The sequence below is a fragment of the Alexandromys fortis genome, unplaced genomic scaffold (genome assembly GCF_014885135.2).
Source record: "Alexandromys fortis isolate MF-2015 unplaced genomic scaffold, M_Fortis_MF-2015_v1.1 scaffold_36, whole genome shotgun sequence".
Taxonomy (NCBI): domain Eukaryota; kingdom Metazoa; phylum Chordata; class Mammalia; order Rodentia; family Cricetidae; genus Alexandromys; species Alexandromys fortis.
The window spans coordinates 10,429,849-10,445,534 of NW_026067915.1; the positions used below are offsets into that span (position 1 = coordinate 10,429,849).

General features: G+C 47.3%; 1 protein-coding gene across 2 annotated transcripts in view; it reads left to right on the forward strand.

The window, feature by feature from the left end:
- Positions 1 to 13,972: 13,972 nt before the first annotated feature.
- Positions 13,973 to 15,686, forward strand: part of Elp6 (elongator acetyltransferase complex subunit 6) — a 23,955-nt gene continuing 22,241 nt past the window's right edge. Inside the window, exon 1 of one of the 2 annotated variants that reach the window (XM_050139609.1) lies at positions 13,973 to 14,612. In XM_050139609.1, coding sequence (XP_049995566.1) covers positions 14,559 to 14,612 — 54 coding nt within the window. In that variant the 5' untranslated portion in view covers positions 13,973 to 14,558. The remainder of the gene's footprint in view (positions 14,613 to 15,686) is intronic. The other variant, XM_050139608.1, reaches the window with a different exon arrangement.

Below are 15,686 nucleotides of genomic sequence, written 5' to 3' on the forward strand. Positions count from 1 at the left end.
CGTGACTTCTCCAGACTCCTCTCAAAGCCATGAAGGCTCCACCGTAATGCATCTAGGAGCAAAGACAGAGAAGAAGTGCCTTTCACCCAGCAGTTCTGAAGATCTCCCGCTGGGTTCTTGATCAAAGCACTTATAATCTGGTGGTGCAGCCTATCATCCAAGCTATTTGGAAGGCCAAGACAGAAGGATCACAGGTTTAAGGCCCACCTACACTGCTTATTGAGACTCTTCCAAAATAAAAATTTAAAAGAAAGATGAGGGATAGTTTAGTAGTTCGATGACAGAGCATTTGCCTAGCATGTGTGATACCCAGACACAATCTCCCTTAATGAAAAGTGTGTGTGTGTATGTGTGTGTTTGTGTACATGCATATGTAGGTGTGTATGTGTTTTCCTTAGTTTAAGGAAGAAAACAACTATTGTAATCAGTGTCACTGAAGTTGTGGGACCAATATGTGGGTTGTTCTGATAGGTCTGTTGGACAAGTGCTCTGTTTTTAGATCTAGAAATGCCTTTTTTATTTTTGCTTTTTCCACCTTTTTTGTTTTTTTGTTTTGTTCTGAGGCAGGGTCTTGCTGTGAAATAGTCATTCTGTACACTGTGAAATGTGTTGCTCTCATTGTTGATAAAAAGCTGACTGGCTGATAGCGAGGCAGGATTTTAGGGCAGAGAGAATGCTGGGAAGAAAAGGGGTGGAATCAGAGGATTCTCCAGTGAAACACAGGGAGGAAACAGGAGGTGCAAGATGAAAGAGAGGTAATGCCATGTGGCAGAATGTAGATGAATAGAAGTGGGTTAAGTTTTGTAAGAGCTGATTAGTAATAAGTCTGAGCTATTGATCAATCATTTATAGTTAATATTATATCTCTGTGTTGATTATTTGGGAACTGGTAGGCAGGAAAGAAAAGTCCACCTAGGCCGGGCGGTGGTGGCGCACACCCTTAATCTCAGCACTTGGGAGGCAGAGGCAGGCGGATCTCTGTGAGTTCGAGGCCAGCCTGGTCTACAAGAGCTAGTTCCAAGACAAGCTCCAGAGCCACAGAGAAACCGCATACAGGGTCTTACTATGTAGCCCTGGCTGTCCTGGAACTCTTTCTGTAGACCAGGCTGGCTTTGAACTCACAAAGACCCACCTGCCTCTGCCTTCTGAGTGCTGGGATTAAAGACATGCACCACCACCCCCTGGCCCTCACCTCCATTTTAAAAGGAATCTTTTGTTCTCTCAATACCTACAACACCCATTCTTAAATCTTTATTAAAAACCTTTTTTTGAGGCTAGAAAGATGGCTCAACTGTTAAGAGCACTTGACCTGTAGGTCCTGGAAAGACAGTTCTTTGATTGGCAATTGGGAGGACAGGGCTAGTTTGTATGGTAGTTTGTATGAAAACCCCCCCAATAGGCTCATAAAGAATGGCATGATTAGGAAGTGTGGCCTAGTTGGAGGAAGTATGTTGCTGGGGATAAGCTTTGAGGTTTTAGATGCTCAAGCCAGGCCCAGTGTCATTCTCTCTTCCTGCTGCCTACCAATCCAGATGCAGAACTCTTGGCTGACATGCTTCCTGTCATGAGGATAATGGACTCTGAACTGTAAGCCAGCTCCATTTATTTATTTATTTATTTATTTATTTATTTATTTATTATTTATTTATTTATATTTGAGACAGGGTTTCACTGTAGCTATCAAGCCTGTCCTGGAACTGGCTCTTGTAGACCAGGCTGGCCTCAAACTCACAGGGATCTGCCTGCCTCCCGCCTGCCTCCTGAGTAGGTGCTGGGATCAAAGGCAGGCGTGCACCACTACAAATAAAATAAACTATAATGTTAGAAGAGATGTTTAAGGCCATCTTCTGCCACGTAGTGAATTTGAGGCTAGTCCTGGCCTACATAAGACTTTGTCTCAAACAAACAACACTGGGCATGAGGGCATGCACCTTTTAACCCCAGAACTCTGGAGGCAGAGGCAGTTTGATCTCTGTGAGTTCAAAACCAGCCTGATCTACATAGGAAGTTCTACACAATGAGACCCTATCTCAAAAAAAAAAAATTAGCCTGGCAGTGGTGGCACACGACTTTAATCCCAGCATTCGGGAGGTAGAGCCAGGCAGATCTCTGAGTTTGAGGCCAGCCTGGTCTACAGAGTGAGTTCTAGGACAGTCAGGGCTACAGGGCTACACAGAAAAACCGTATCTCGAAAAACAAAAACAAAACAAAAATCCGAAAGGAAGGAAGAAAGAAAAGAAAAAGATAACACAACTCCTTAAAGCTGAAGCATCTCGGGCTTTTCTGGCTAAACACCNNNNCCCCCCCCCCCCCCCCCCGCCACACACACATGTCAGCACAGAATCCTTGCGGGAGCCATCAGAGCAGAAGTAGGCAGGGCTTTCCAGGACCTACTTCCCAAGCCTGGGAAGCCAGGATGGACATCGCTTTATAGCAACTAAGCGCGGGCAAGAAAGCAGTCTATAGACCATGAAAATGCTCCTTCTGAGCTATCTGTCACAGGGGTCAGAAACAGAAGACACTCTAGGCTGTCGCCATGGTCTCTTCTCATCAAGATACCCAGAGCTTTCCGGTCCCTTAACTGCTTCTGCCTCCAAATCAACGAAGCTCTCTGAGTGGCCTCTACTACAGATGGAATCATTTATTTCAGGAGTGGTGGCAGGCTCACAATACGGAAGGGCTCAAGAGGCCTCGATGTTAGATAGCTCTGTTCTTCGAAGTGCTCTGGCAGCTGTGGGCCCCTCCTGCCTCCACGGCCCGGGTTCCTCCCCACCTCCCCACCCCCCATGCCCTCCACCCCCCTCCACCCCCCACCCCCTCCACCCTCCCACCCCCCGCTTCCGGAAAACCCACATTCATGGCTTCTCTCAAGATCTCATCCCAACCCTGCCTCCCCGGTCCACACAAAGCCACCCTTTCTTCGCAAGGATCCAGGTGGCAGTTGAAACTGTCAATAGTGACGCATCTTCTTGTGGCCCCATAAAGCCCCCAAAGGGCAGCGCGTATTGAAGATCAGCTTTGTCTGTTCGTGCCAAGGAGTCAGATGAGGGCGCTTGATCTCCGTTTTAGCCGGAACTGAGCGGGGCAGCACCCAGAACGGGAGGGCACCTTACACACAGGCCCTCTGGAATTACAGACAAGACACAGACAGGGATCCTACTCTCTGCCAGAGCAGTGAAGACTCCCTGCCCTCCACCTTCAGCTCTACGCCTTGAGTGGGTTATTGGGCTTGCCTACTGCGGTCTCCTCCAGGCCGCAAACTCGCTAGCGAGTCCTGCACTTGTGCCTTTCCTCCGTGGCCTCCACTGGTTACTGATGAATTCCACTCTTAGCCCTTCATGCGGTGCTCAGGGTCCTGACCCATTTGACTGTTTGACTGACCCACTGCCAGGCAGGGTTCAGCAGCTCCTGGCTTCCTGTCCCACCTTCTCTAATGCAAGGCAGCCGTCAGAAGTACACACCCCGCACACTGCTCCCGCCGCCTCAGCCCGAGGCCCTGCCTTTGTTTTCCGTTCACCCTTCCTCAGACCTCTTCTCACCCTAGCACTGACCGGCTCACTTTGTGAGTTCTGCCTCTCACCTCAGCGTGAGTGTCGAGACTCGGCAGACAGTCAGCGCTGCCGCTGCTGCCACCACTTGACAAAACTGGGTAGAAAACACATCCCCGGGGCTGGAGGAGTAGCTCTGTGGAAAGCTTGCTTGCTTTGCAAACGGGAGGAGTTCCATCCCCCGGCATTTGTGTAATCCCAGTGCTGGGGAAGTGGGGACAGGGAGATGGTTCTTTGCTGCCAGCCTACCCTAACAGGCAAGCCTAAGATCCTAGTGAGAAGTCCCACCTCCTTTGGCAAGATGGCTCAGTGGGTGAGGTGTCTGCCAGGCCTAATGACCTGAGCTGGAGCCCCCAGGACCCGTATGGTGGAAGGAGATAACCAGCTACTGAAAGCTGCCCTCTGACCTTCACAGCCAAGTTATGATGTGCACGTGCCTTCCCCACCTAGTAAGCAGATGCATGTAATTAAAAAAAAAAAAGGAATCTTGTGTTAAAAACCAAGGCGGTCCCTGAGACCCACATGAAGGAAGGTAAGAACTGACTCCTGAGATTTTCCTCTGACCGCCACATAAGCACCACGGCACACCTACTCCCACCCACCTAAAACGCAATAAAATTTTAAGAAAAATTGCAATCTTATTACATAAGAAAAATCTACTTGTCTGTCTGTCCCGTCGGGTCCACGGTTCTGGGAGAGGCTCTGCCGGTTTTCCCCAGAACTCTGCAATTTCCGATTTGACAACAGGACCCTGTCCAGGCCTTTCCTGCTTCTGTCTCCCTCTAGAGTTCCCTTCCAAGTTCCTTTCCTCTCAGCGCGTTCATCTGGGGAAGCCTGGCTAAAACCACTGCTCTCATTTTCTAGAACTCTCTCTCTCTCTCTTGCCTGTTTTCTCCTGACTGTACCAAACTGACCACAGGTCCTTGCTGCATTCATTCATTCTTATAAATGCATCAGTGAGGAAAAGAGACAAAGCCCCTGCCCTCTGGGGCTGGAGAGATGGCTTATCAGTTAAGAGCACTTGAGCTATTTCAGAGGACCCCGAAGACCCAAGTTCCATTCCGGGCACCGTGTCAGGCAGCTTAGCATCCTCTGTAATATCAGCTCTAGGGAACCAAGGGGACCCAATGCCTCTGAGTCCCAGGGCACCTGCACTCATGCACACACACACCTGCATGTACCACATAATACACAGAGTTTAAAACAATAAAAATAAGTATTCTTAGAAAATTCTCATTGGGTGGTAGTGGTGCACGCCCTTAATCACAGCACTCCGGAGGCAGAGGCAGAGGCAGAGGCAGACAGATCTCTGTGAGTTTAAGACCAGCCTGGTCTACAAAGCAAGTTCCAGGATATCAAGGATGTTACACATAAAAACCCTGTCTTGAAAAACCAAAAAAAAAAAAAAGTTATAAAAAGTCTCTGGAACTGGAGAGACAGCTAAGAGGTTAAGAGCACTGACTGCTCTTCCAGAAGACCCAGGTTTGACTCCCAGCACCCACATGGCAGCTCACAGCCATCTGTAACTCCTGTTCCAAGGAATATGGATTCCACCTTCTGGCCTCTGAAGGAACCAGGCACACATGTGATACATGGGCTTACATGTAGGCAAAACACCCATACACACGCACGCAAAAATCAAAATTAAAGTCTTTGTGCATATCCGACTTGCATTCTAGTGAGGAAGAACTGTGGGCAAGGGACCTGAACTGTGAGTTGGATGGAGATAATTTCTATGGATACAAACACAGAATCCAGAGTAAAGTTGGATTATCCATTAAAAAAATGCTGTTCAAAAAAACAAAACAAAACAAAATGCTGGAATGTAGTGTGGGGTCAGCACATGTGAAAGAAAGGGACAAGAAACAGCACCGGCTGCAGGAAGAACGTGGAAGTGATGGGGACCCAATAAATCCTCAGAAGTTTCTAGGATATTCTATCCGTGTCCCATGTGGAGTGGAAATGGTCAGTCCTGTAGCCCCACCCCTCAGGAACAAGATGGACCTTGGGGAAACTGAGAGCTGGAGGTTGCTTCGTGGTTACTACCCCCACCGGTGCCTTCTAGAGAGATCGGGTGGGTACCTCCATGCCTATCACACGGGCCTTGTGAACCAGACCAGAGGAAGCTATCCCTGTAGATCGATGAGGAATGGTCTCAGGACAAGAGGTGTGGAGGCAGAGAGACCAGGTGACCCCCAATAGGGAATGTGAGCTGCCGGACAGCAGGGACCAGATGGTTACCTGAAGTCCCTGACTTTCACTTGGAGAGCAAAGATATGGACCACCGAGGGCTGATAGAGACCCTGTCACTGTCATACCCTGCTGGCCTTGAACTTGCCATGGAGAGCAGGCTGGCCTTGAACTCACAGAGACCCTCTCAGCTTCACAAGATGAGAACAAAAGGTCCGGGGAGAGAGTCAAGAGTATAAAGTACTCTTCCGTGTCCATTGGATCCAAGTTCAATTCCCAGCACCCCAGTATCGAGTGACTCTCAACTGCCTGTACACATTTACTGATGCCTCTGGCTTCTGAGGGCACCTATACTGTTTGTGCATGCACGCTTGCATGAGCATGCATGCGTGCACGTGTACACACACACACACACAGAGTTAAAAATAAAAAGCCTGGTAGTGGAGGCACATGCCTTAACTCTAACACTCAGGAGGCAGAGGCCCTGAATTTGAGGTCAGCCTGGTCTATAGAGCAAGTTCCAGGATAGCCAGGGCTACACAGAGAAACCCTGTCTCAAACTCTTTCCTCCCTCCCCCCAAAAGAGACAATGCTAAGACAACTGGCTGGAGATTGTCCACGGGAATCACACGGGCAGACACACATGACCTCTATTTAATCCTCTGGATTTGTTAATTTGGCAGCATTAGCCAGTGTCTGCTGCCCTCTGGTGGGCATTTAGGAAACGGCCCAATTTGCTTCCAGGTTTTTTTGGTTTTTTTTTTTTTTTTTTTTTTTTTTTAGCCAGCTGTGGATTACAAAGGTTCACCTTCAGCTCCATCCCAGACAGGTGGCAGAAGCAAGTGCTAGGCCCAGGAGGTAAACAACGTGAAGACACCCACAGTGTTTGTCAGAGAGGTGACTTCAAGGGCACAGTCACGGGAGGGAAGGCTTTGAAGCTGAGAAGGCCCGAGGCCGTTGTCATCATCATTTTCAGTACTGAGACAGGATCTCATTGTGTATCCCCAGCTGGTCTGTCACTCTGTAGACCAAGCTGGTCTCAAACTCACAGAGATCCGCCTGGTGCTGCCCCTCGAGTGCTAGGATTAAAAGCATTCCTGGGTATTTAATTCTGTGTCTGCCAGTGTTTTGCCTGCATCTAAATATGTGTACCACATGTGTGCCTGGTGCGTGTGGACATCATGAGGGTGTTGGGAACGGAACCAGTGCCTTTAGCCCTTGAGCCATCTCTTTAGTCCCATTTATTATTTTTAATGTGTGTGTGCCAATGTATCTGCCATGTGTGTGGATGCTGGAAGAGGCCAGAAAAGGGCATCGGATCTCCGGCAGGTAGAGTTACAAGCCATTTCCTAAATGCCCACCAGAGGGCAGCAGAGTAACTGTGAATGCCAGGAACTAAACTCACGTCCTTGGAAAAACAGCAAGAGTCTTAGTTGGTGAGCCACCTCTCCAGCTCCCAGAATAGTCTCTGAGTTGGAAAGACTGGGCTGAGGAGGTGGGGAGACAAGGACATTTAGAGTTCTTAGGACAGCATGCGAGCGAAGACAGTGAGACCCAGAGAGAGTCTGGAATCTGTACAGGGTCACTCTCGAATGTTCAGAATATGAAGATGCTCCCCAAGGCCGGGAGAAAGAAACACAAAACGACCAAGGGGGCACAGCCAGGAAAAGGAGGGAATATTTCAACCTGATTCTTACAACCTAATAAATCGCAGCCATGAAGAACCCAAAACTCACATCCTATTTCGTGGTGATAAACCAACTGCTTTCCCTTAAAGTGAGAACACGATAAAGATGTGCGTGTTTTCACCATTTCCTGCCAATGTGCTTAAGCAAGAAAATACAGCACCCAGGAGAGAAAGAACAAGATAGAACTACCCGGCTCACGGACACCACGGTCATTTACTCAGACAACCCAGTGGGATCTTTTTAAAAAACTATGGGAATTGATGTGTTTAGCATGGCTGAAGGTAACTCAGTATACAAAAGTAGACGGTAACTGGGGCCGCACTTGCCTAGCACATATGAAATCCTCCCTAGCAGCACCCACAAAGCAAAGTAGAGCTGGAGAGATGGCTCAGGGGGTAGAGACATTTATTACCAAAGCCTGGCGACATGATTTTAATTCCTCAAACCCACAGAGAGGCAAGATAGAACAGACTCCACCAAGTTGTCCTCTGACTTCCACATACACACGGGGTACATTCACCCCCTTAATAATCACAATAATGAAAATCATGCCAGGGCCTAGAATCAAATTCATTTTATCTCAGCGCTAGTGAGGAAGAGGCAGGCAAATCTCTGTAAGTCCAAAGCTGGCTTGGCTTACATAAAGAGTTCCTGGCTAGCCGGGGCCACATGGTGAAACTCTGTCTCAAAAAACAAAAATGAGGGGGCTGGAGAGATGGCTCAGTGGTTAAGAGCAGTCACTGCTCTTCCAGAGGTCCTGAGTTCAATTCCTGGCAACCACATGGTGGCTCACAACCATCTGTAATGAGGTCTGGTGCCCTCTTCTGGCCTGAAGGCATATACACAGACAGAATATTGCATACATAATAAATAAATAAATCTTTTTTTAAAAAAATGAAAGCAATTGTGCTTCTGTATATTATTGACAATGTAAAAAAACTGAAAATTTAAGAATACTTTTTATGGTAGGGTATGGTAATCCCAGCACTCAGGAGGCAGAGGTAAGTGAATCTCTGTGAGTTTGAGGTCAGCCTGAGTGTCCTGAGCTCCAGGACAGACTCCAAAGCTACACAGAGAAACCCTGACTTGAAAAAAGAAAACAAACAAGCAAACAAAGAACATAAAAATAAAACCTTTTAAAATAATAGATAAAGAACAAAACAGCCGGGCTATGTGGGGCACGCCTTTAATATCAGCACTCGGGAGGCAGAGGCAGGCAGATCTCTGTGAGTTAGAGGCCAGCCTGGTCTACAGAGCAAGTTCCAGGACTAGCTCTATAGCTACTGAGAAACCCTGGCTTGAAAAACCCAAACCAACCAACCAACCAAACAAAACCATGGTAGATTAGTTTGGTAGTTTGTGACATTGTTTGTGTTCAACATAAGAGACCTAGCTGTGAGTGCCAAGCCAACTCCTGGGTCAGTTGTTGTGGAACAATCTTTTTGTACACTGTGAAGATGTGCTGTGCTCATTGGTTTAATAAAGAACTAACGGGCCAATAGCTAGGCAGGAAGGGGTGGGAGAGTCTGGTAGAATGCTGGGAAGAAGGGGGTAGTTGCCAGGAGACAAGGAGAGAAGCAAGGTGAACCTGCCATCCTGAAAAAGGTTCTGAGTCACCTGGTAATATACAGATTAAAAAAATATGGGTTACTTTAAGTTGTAAGAGCTAGTTAGTTGGGGCAGTGGTGGCGCACGCCTTTAATCCCTGCACTCGGGAGGCAGAGGCAGGCAGATCTCTGTGAGTTCAAGGCCAGCCTGGTCTACAAGAGCTAGTTCCAGGTCAGGCTCCAAAGCTACAGAGAAACCCTGTCTCGTTAGTAATAAACCTATGCTATCGGCTAAGCATTTATTATTATTAACAAGTCTCTGTACAGTTATTTGTGAGCTGGATGGTGGGACAGAAAAGTCTACCTACAGTCAGTGGTTGCTCTCTTTTTCTTTCTTTCTTTATTAAATTATAAAACTGATTGGTCCATTAGCTCAGGCTTCATATTAGCTTTTATAACTTATATTAGCTCATTATTCTTATCTATGTTAGCCACATGGCTCAGTACCTTTTTCAGCGGGGCTGCTTCTTCTGTGTCTGAACAGGACTGTTCTCTTTTTCTTATTAAAAGTCTCAGGGGCTCAGCAGTTAAAAGCACTAGTTACTGTTCCAGGCCAGGTTTCAATTCCTAGCATCAATGGATGGCTCACAACCATCTAACCTTAGTCTCAGGGAATCCAACGGAATCCAATTCCCTTTTCTGGACTTCACATGCACTAAGTATACATATGGACAAAATATCCATACACATAAATAATATTCTGTCTTTTTCTTTCCTTTCTTTCTTTTTTGTTTGTTTGTTTGTTTGGTTTTTTTTTTTGTTTTGTTTTGTTTTTTCGAGACAGGGTTTCTCTGTGGCTTTGGAGCCTGTGCTGGAACTAGCTCTGTAGACCAGGCTGGTCTCGAACTCACAGAGATCCGCATGCCTCTGCCTCCCGAGTGCTGGGATTAAAGGCCTGCGCCACCATCACCTGGCTTATTTATTTATTTTTATTATGTATACAATATTCTGTCTGTGTGTGTATGCCTGCAGGCCAGAAAAGGGCACCAGACCCCATTACAGATGGTTGTGAGCCACCATGTGGATGCTGGGAATTGAACTCAGGACCTTTGGAAGAGCAGGCAATGCTCTTAACCTCTGAGCCATCTCTCCAGCCCTTGTTTGTTTGTTTGTTTGTTTGTTTTGTTTATTGAGACATGACTTTTCTGTGTAAAACCCTGGCTGTCCTGGGAATCAGTTTGTAGACCAGGTTAGCCTCGAACTCACGGAGATCTGCCTGCCTATGCCTCCTGAGTGCAGGGATTAAAATATGTACCACTATGCCCTGCTCAAAGAGCCCATTTTTGGCTGGAAATCTAAGTGATTTTGATTCAGAGAAGTAGGCCTTGATTTCCATCCCAAGAGCAGAGCTTCTTCAGATCAGATATTTTGTTCCTTAATCTTGTAGCTTTTGCAAAAATACCCAGGCCAATTATTGGCCTTTGTACACACAACTGTGTTTAGCTTTGAGTTTATAAAGACATTGCTTCATTTACATTTCACCTGAATTAAATAGAATGAAAAAGAAACAAAAATAAACAAAAAGCAAAAATTCCCTTAAACACCTCGAACCCTTTCCCGAATCCTGTTAACTCTCTTTTCCCTTGGTACCAGGCCCTAGGCCTGCTATTTCCACACTGTAATATAGGTAAGCTTGACTTTGGTGAATCTGTTTTTCTCTCTTGATCTGAGGGGCTCAGAAGGTTAGAACAAAACTGCAGGATATGAAGAGGACCCTTAGGGAAGCCTTCCAAGATACAGTGACGTCTGAGCCAGAGACCTGAAGGAGACTAAATCACCAGAGTATTTGGCTAAAGAATCAACCTAGAAAGAGGGACTTCACTGCAAAGACCTCAAGGATGGGTGTGCAGGGTGTATTCCAACCACACTTTCTTTGTTAAAATGTGTATTCCATCCAGGCTTAGTGGTGTATACCTTTCATTCCTGCACCAAGGAGGCAGAGGCGGGCAGATATCTGAGTTGGAGGCCAGCCTGTTTACCTAGCAAGTTTCAGGATAGTGAGTGCTACAGAGACTTTGTCTCAAGGGGAAAAAATATATGTGTAATCTTAGCCCCCGGCATCCATCTTTGGAAGCCCATCTCCCCAAGGAAGTTCAAGGAAACCCGCTAAACCTTGACCCCTCCCAGGAAAGGTCAAGACCATTCCCACAGGCTATTTAAACTGCTCCCCAGAAAATAATATGTGGTCTTTTCTCTTCCTCTTTGGTGGTCCTGTCTGCTTTCTGTTTCCCCCTCGGGGCCACCCAAGAGCACAGATGTCCAATTAAACCTGAATAACTTTTAATTTGGTCTGATTTGGTCTGACTGGGATTATTTGTGTTGGCGGAGAGGCTCATTTTTTAGGAATATTTTTAATAATATGTATGAGTGCTTTGCTTATGTAAACATCTTTTCACCATGTGCATGCCTAGTGCCTGAAAAGGCTACAAGAGGACATCCAATCACCTGGAACTGGAATTACACAATTGTGAGCTGCTATGTGGATGGTGGGAATTGAACCTGGGTCCTTTGGAAGAGTAGCCAGTGCTCTTAACTGCTGAGGCATCTCTCCAGCCCCAACTACAATTTCTTAGTGAGGCCAACTCTGACAACTACTTAAAAACCCTATATCCATCTTTTGGTTTCCTCTATAGTACCTGAAAGACCCTCGAAGACAACTTCCATCAAAAGGAGACTCCCCCAAGCCAAGGAACAGGCCGAGACCACACGGACGCAAATAGCAAGAGGTTTATTGGGTGAACACAGGTACCTGGCGGCAAAGTCTTTCGGAGGACTTGCGTGCCTGCAGACTGGGGGAGGTCTTTTTATAGGGAAGAGGGCAGCAAAAAGCAAATTACAGAAGCAGATGCGTGGTTATTAGTCTGATTTGAATGGGGCAGGGGGCATAAGTGGTTTTTCCTTCCCCAGCACAGATGTATGGCAACAGATATCCTGTTCCTTTTTGGTTTTTCCTTTCCCAGCACAGATGTATGGCAACAGACATCCCATGGTATAGATATCCTATATCACAAATATCCTGTTTTGCAGCCAGGGGCCCTGACCTCACTCTGCACTTACATTTGTTTGTCAAGAGCCTTGGGAAATGACGTTACAGCAGCTAAGCTGGGATCTCTCATAGGGGGAATTTTTCCTTTTGTAAACTGCTGATATTCTAAGTTTGGCACATGTGCTGACTATAGGCATCCTGTTTCCCTAAGTGAACAGGATGTTCTCATGAGAGCCGGCTAGCTGCAGGTCCTGAGAGGGTCCTGAGGGTCTCAAGCGAACAGGATGTTCTCATGAGAGCCGGCTAGCTGCGGGTTTGGGGGAGGGGGTTGTAAGGTCTTTCATACCTACAGAGAATGGGCATTTTTGCTTTTCTTCTTCTTTTTTTATTTTGTTTTTGTTTCTTGTTTTTCAAGATAGGGTGTCTGTAATGGATTAAGTAAAATGCTGCGGATCTTGAGTGGCTGCAGCGGCAGAAAAGCTGCAGGTCTCCAAGCGGCGGCAGTGGGCAGCGGGTCCGAAAGCAGCTAAGGAACAATGCATTTCCCAAGTGCCTGCAGTGGGCCATGAGGGGAAGCAAGTCCCATGAGAGACAGACAGATGCACACAACATGAGACCAGCCACCGGTCTCTGAATGTGGCTGGTCCCAGGCAGGGAGCCACATGGTGGAGGAGAGACAAGTGGATAGGCATGCCATCCAGAGTGGGGTTGGATATTTATTTAGTGGGTTATGGAAGGGAAGGGGAGAGGGGTAAGGGAAGAAGGGGAAAGAGCAGAGAGAAACAGAGACAGAAAAGGAAGGGGAGAAGTGGGGAGAATGGAGAAGGCAAAAGCTGCCTCTTCAGGGGAAGAGATGGAAAATAAAGGGACTCAGGCAGAAAGCATAAGATCAGCTTGCCTTGGAGAACTGGGAGGGAGTGGGCGTGACTTGTCTCTTAAAGGGACAGAGCAGACATTACAGTGTCTCCATGTAACCGCTCTGGCTGTTCTGGTACCTGATTTGTAGACCAGGCTGGTCTCGAACTCCAGAGATCTGCCTGCTTCTGCCTCTCGATTGCTGGTATCAAAGGCATGCGCCACCACCACCTAGTGAGAAAGGACTTTTTTTTTTTTTTTCAAGACAGGGTTTCTCTGTGGTTTTGGAGCCTGTCCTGGAACTAGCTCTAGTAGACCAGGCTGGTCTGGAACTCACAGAGATCCGCCTATCTCTGCCTCCCGAGTGCTGGGATTAAAGGCATGCGCCACCACCGCCCGGCAGGACGTTTTTATATTTATTTTTTATTCCTAATTATTTCTTTTGAGATTGTAATATAATTACATCATTTCCCTTTCCTCTCTCCAAACCTTCCATATATCTCCCCTTGCTCTCTCACACTGGCCTCTTTTCTCAGTGTTGTTATATGTTTATGTATATATTCCATTATTTTTATTCTTTTTGGTTGGTTGGTTGGGTTTTGGGTTTTCTTGAGACAGCATTTCACTGTGTAGCCCTGGCTGTCCTGGAACTTGCTTTGTAGACCAGGCTGGAACCCAGAGATCCAGCCTCTGCCTCAAGAGTGCTAGTCACAGGTGTCGGCAAGTTTTTTATGTTGTTTTTGCTGTAATGGGGCTGAAATGCAGCGTTTCCCACATGTTAGGCAAGTGCATGTCCTCTGATTTATAATCTCTTATTCCCTGGCTTTTTTTTTTTTTTTTTTTGAAAGAGAGGGCCTCACTTAAAAAAAAAAAGCAAAACAAAACAAAATCAGAAACAAAGCTATGCATAGGAATGTTCTGACTGCATGCACCATTTTTATGTCTGATGCCCTGGGAGGCCAGAAGAGGTATCCGATTCCCTGGGACTGGAGTTATAGAAGTTATGTGGACAGTGGGAATCAAATCAGGGTTCTCTGAAATCTGTGGAGTCCTCTTAAATTTTTTGCATGGTGTGTGTGGGGATGTGTGTGCTGCAGAGGCCAGAAGATGGCATCGGATCCCCTGGAGTGGGAGTTAAAGGCTGAGTAATCCAATATGGGTGCTGAGAACCAAAGCCTGGCCCTCCGGAAGAGCAACAACCCGTCGTCTTTTGCTTTTATACAAGAGAACTTTCAGGATATAATTTTGTACTAGTAAGTTTTGATTTCCCGCTTTCTGTGAAGGTCCTGCCAGCATCTTCCCTATATGGATCTAGCCCAAGCTTGTGTGCAACACACGAGGAAACCATGTGGAGAGACCGAGATCCGGAGCTGCAGGGAAGCCTGCCCAATGAAAGGAGGAAGCTCGCCCTCTTCCGCTAAGACGTAGGGGAGAAGGCCATTACCGAAGCCACAGCACAGCCCATTGCTAGACTAGGGATTGCTCTACGGCTCGGCATCACCGGGACACGTGATCACGAGCTTGCGCAGCAGCACCGCAAGTTCAAGCCTGATTGGCTGATGCGAGGAGAGGGATCACGCGTGCGCACTTTCTCACGCGCGAGCAAGGCCTCGGCGGGTGTTGTTCTTCGGTCTTCATGCTCTCTCTCTATCTGTAGAGCTCTAATTCCTCACCCCAGTTCACAATGTTCCCGGAACTCAATAACCTTCTCAGCAGCACCCCAGACAAGACGGAGCAGGTAAGATGTCAGGCGGCCCGGAAGGGGGCGTGTCCCGGGAGCGTGCGGGCAGATTGCATCCGGAAAGCCGCACCGTGGGGCTGGCGCGGCTGCCGTAAACCCAGGGCATCTGGGAGTTGTAGTCTGGAGAGGGCTCGCCAGGACCGAGGTTGACTGCTTGGGCCTCCGTAAGATTGGCGGCTGAGTCATCTTGCGTGTTCTTAGCGTCCTGCCCCTGGGACCGTGTCCTCCGTGCCACTCTGGCGCCCAGAGGTGCTTGCAGTGCGGGTTCGAGAGGAGCCTCTTACCCGAGTCTCCCTCCACCGTGGAACATTCAAGTTGCTGATGGTGTCCTTTTTTTTTTTTTTTTTAAAGATTTATTTATTATGTATACAATATTCTACATTGTATGCCTGAAGGCCAGAAGAAGGCACCAGATCTCATTTTGGAATGGTTGTGAGCCACCATGTGGTTGCTGGGAATTGAACTCAGGACCTCGGGAAGAGCAGTCAGTGCTCTTAACTGCTGAGCCATCTCTCCAGCCCCCCATGCTGTCTAAGAACTGTCAACAACAGTTTAACAGCTGTTTGCACAAAGCATTCAGCAAAGTCCTTCCACTCTACTTTCCTCAGGCTGCGCACTCTCCACGGAACCTCAATATCTTTCACATTTTCACGTAGAGGTTACCTCTGCCAGGATTATATGTGTCTTATTCTATAATTGGCAGTGAACATATCACGTGTGGAAAGTCCTTAAAAGATCCTTGTCGATTTTATTTGCCCAACAGTTCTTGTCTGTCCAAGCCTCCAGTTAGTTCTGGCTACTTTGTGAATTGCTAGGGCATTTCCCAGGTCCACAGTGACAACAGGAAATGGGTGGGTCAGGTACTTAAGGCCCGGAAGTATGATTTGGCATTTTGTATGTGGGGGGGGGGCAACTGAAACCCAGAGACATTAGACACATTTGCCTAAAGTTGACACAGCATTGAGGTGATGTGTGACAGACACCCTTTGATCCTGCTTTTGCTACTCACAGAAGTAGAAAAGGCTCCAGCGGGTAGCTACACACTGCTGGGACTTTTTTTTTTTTTTTTTT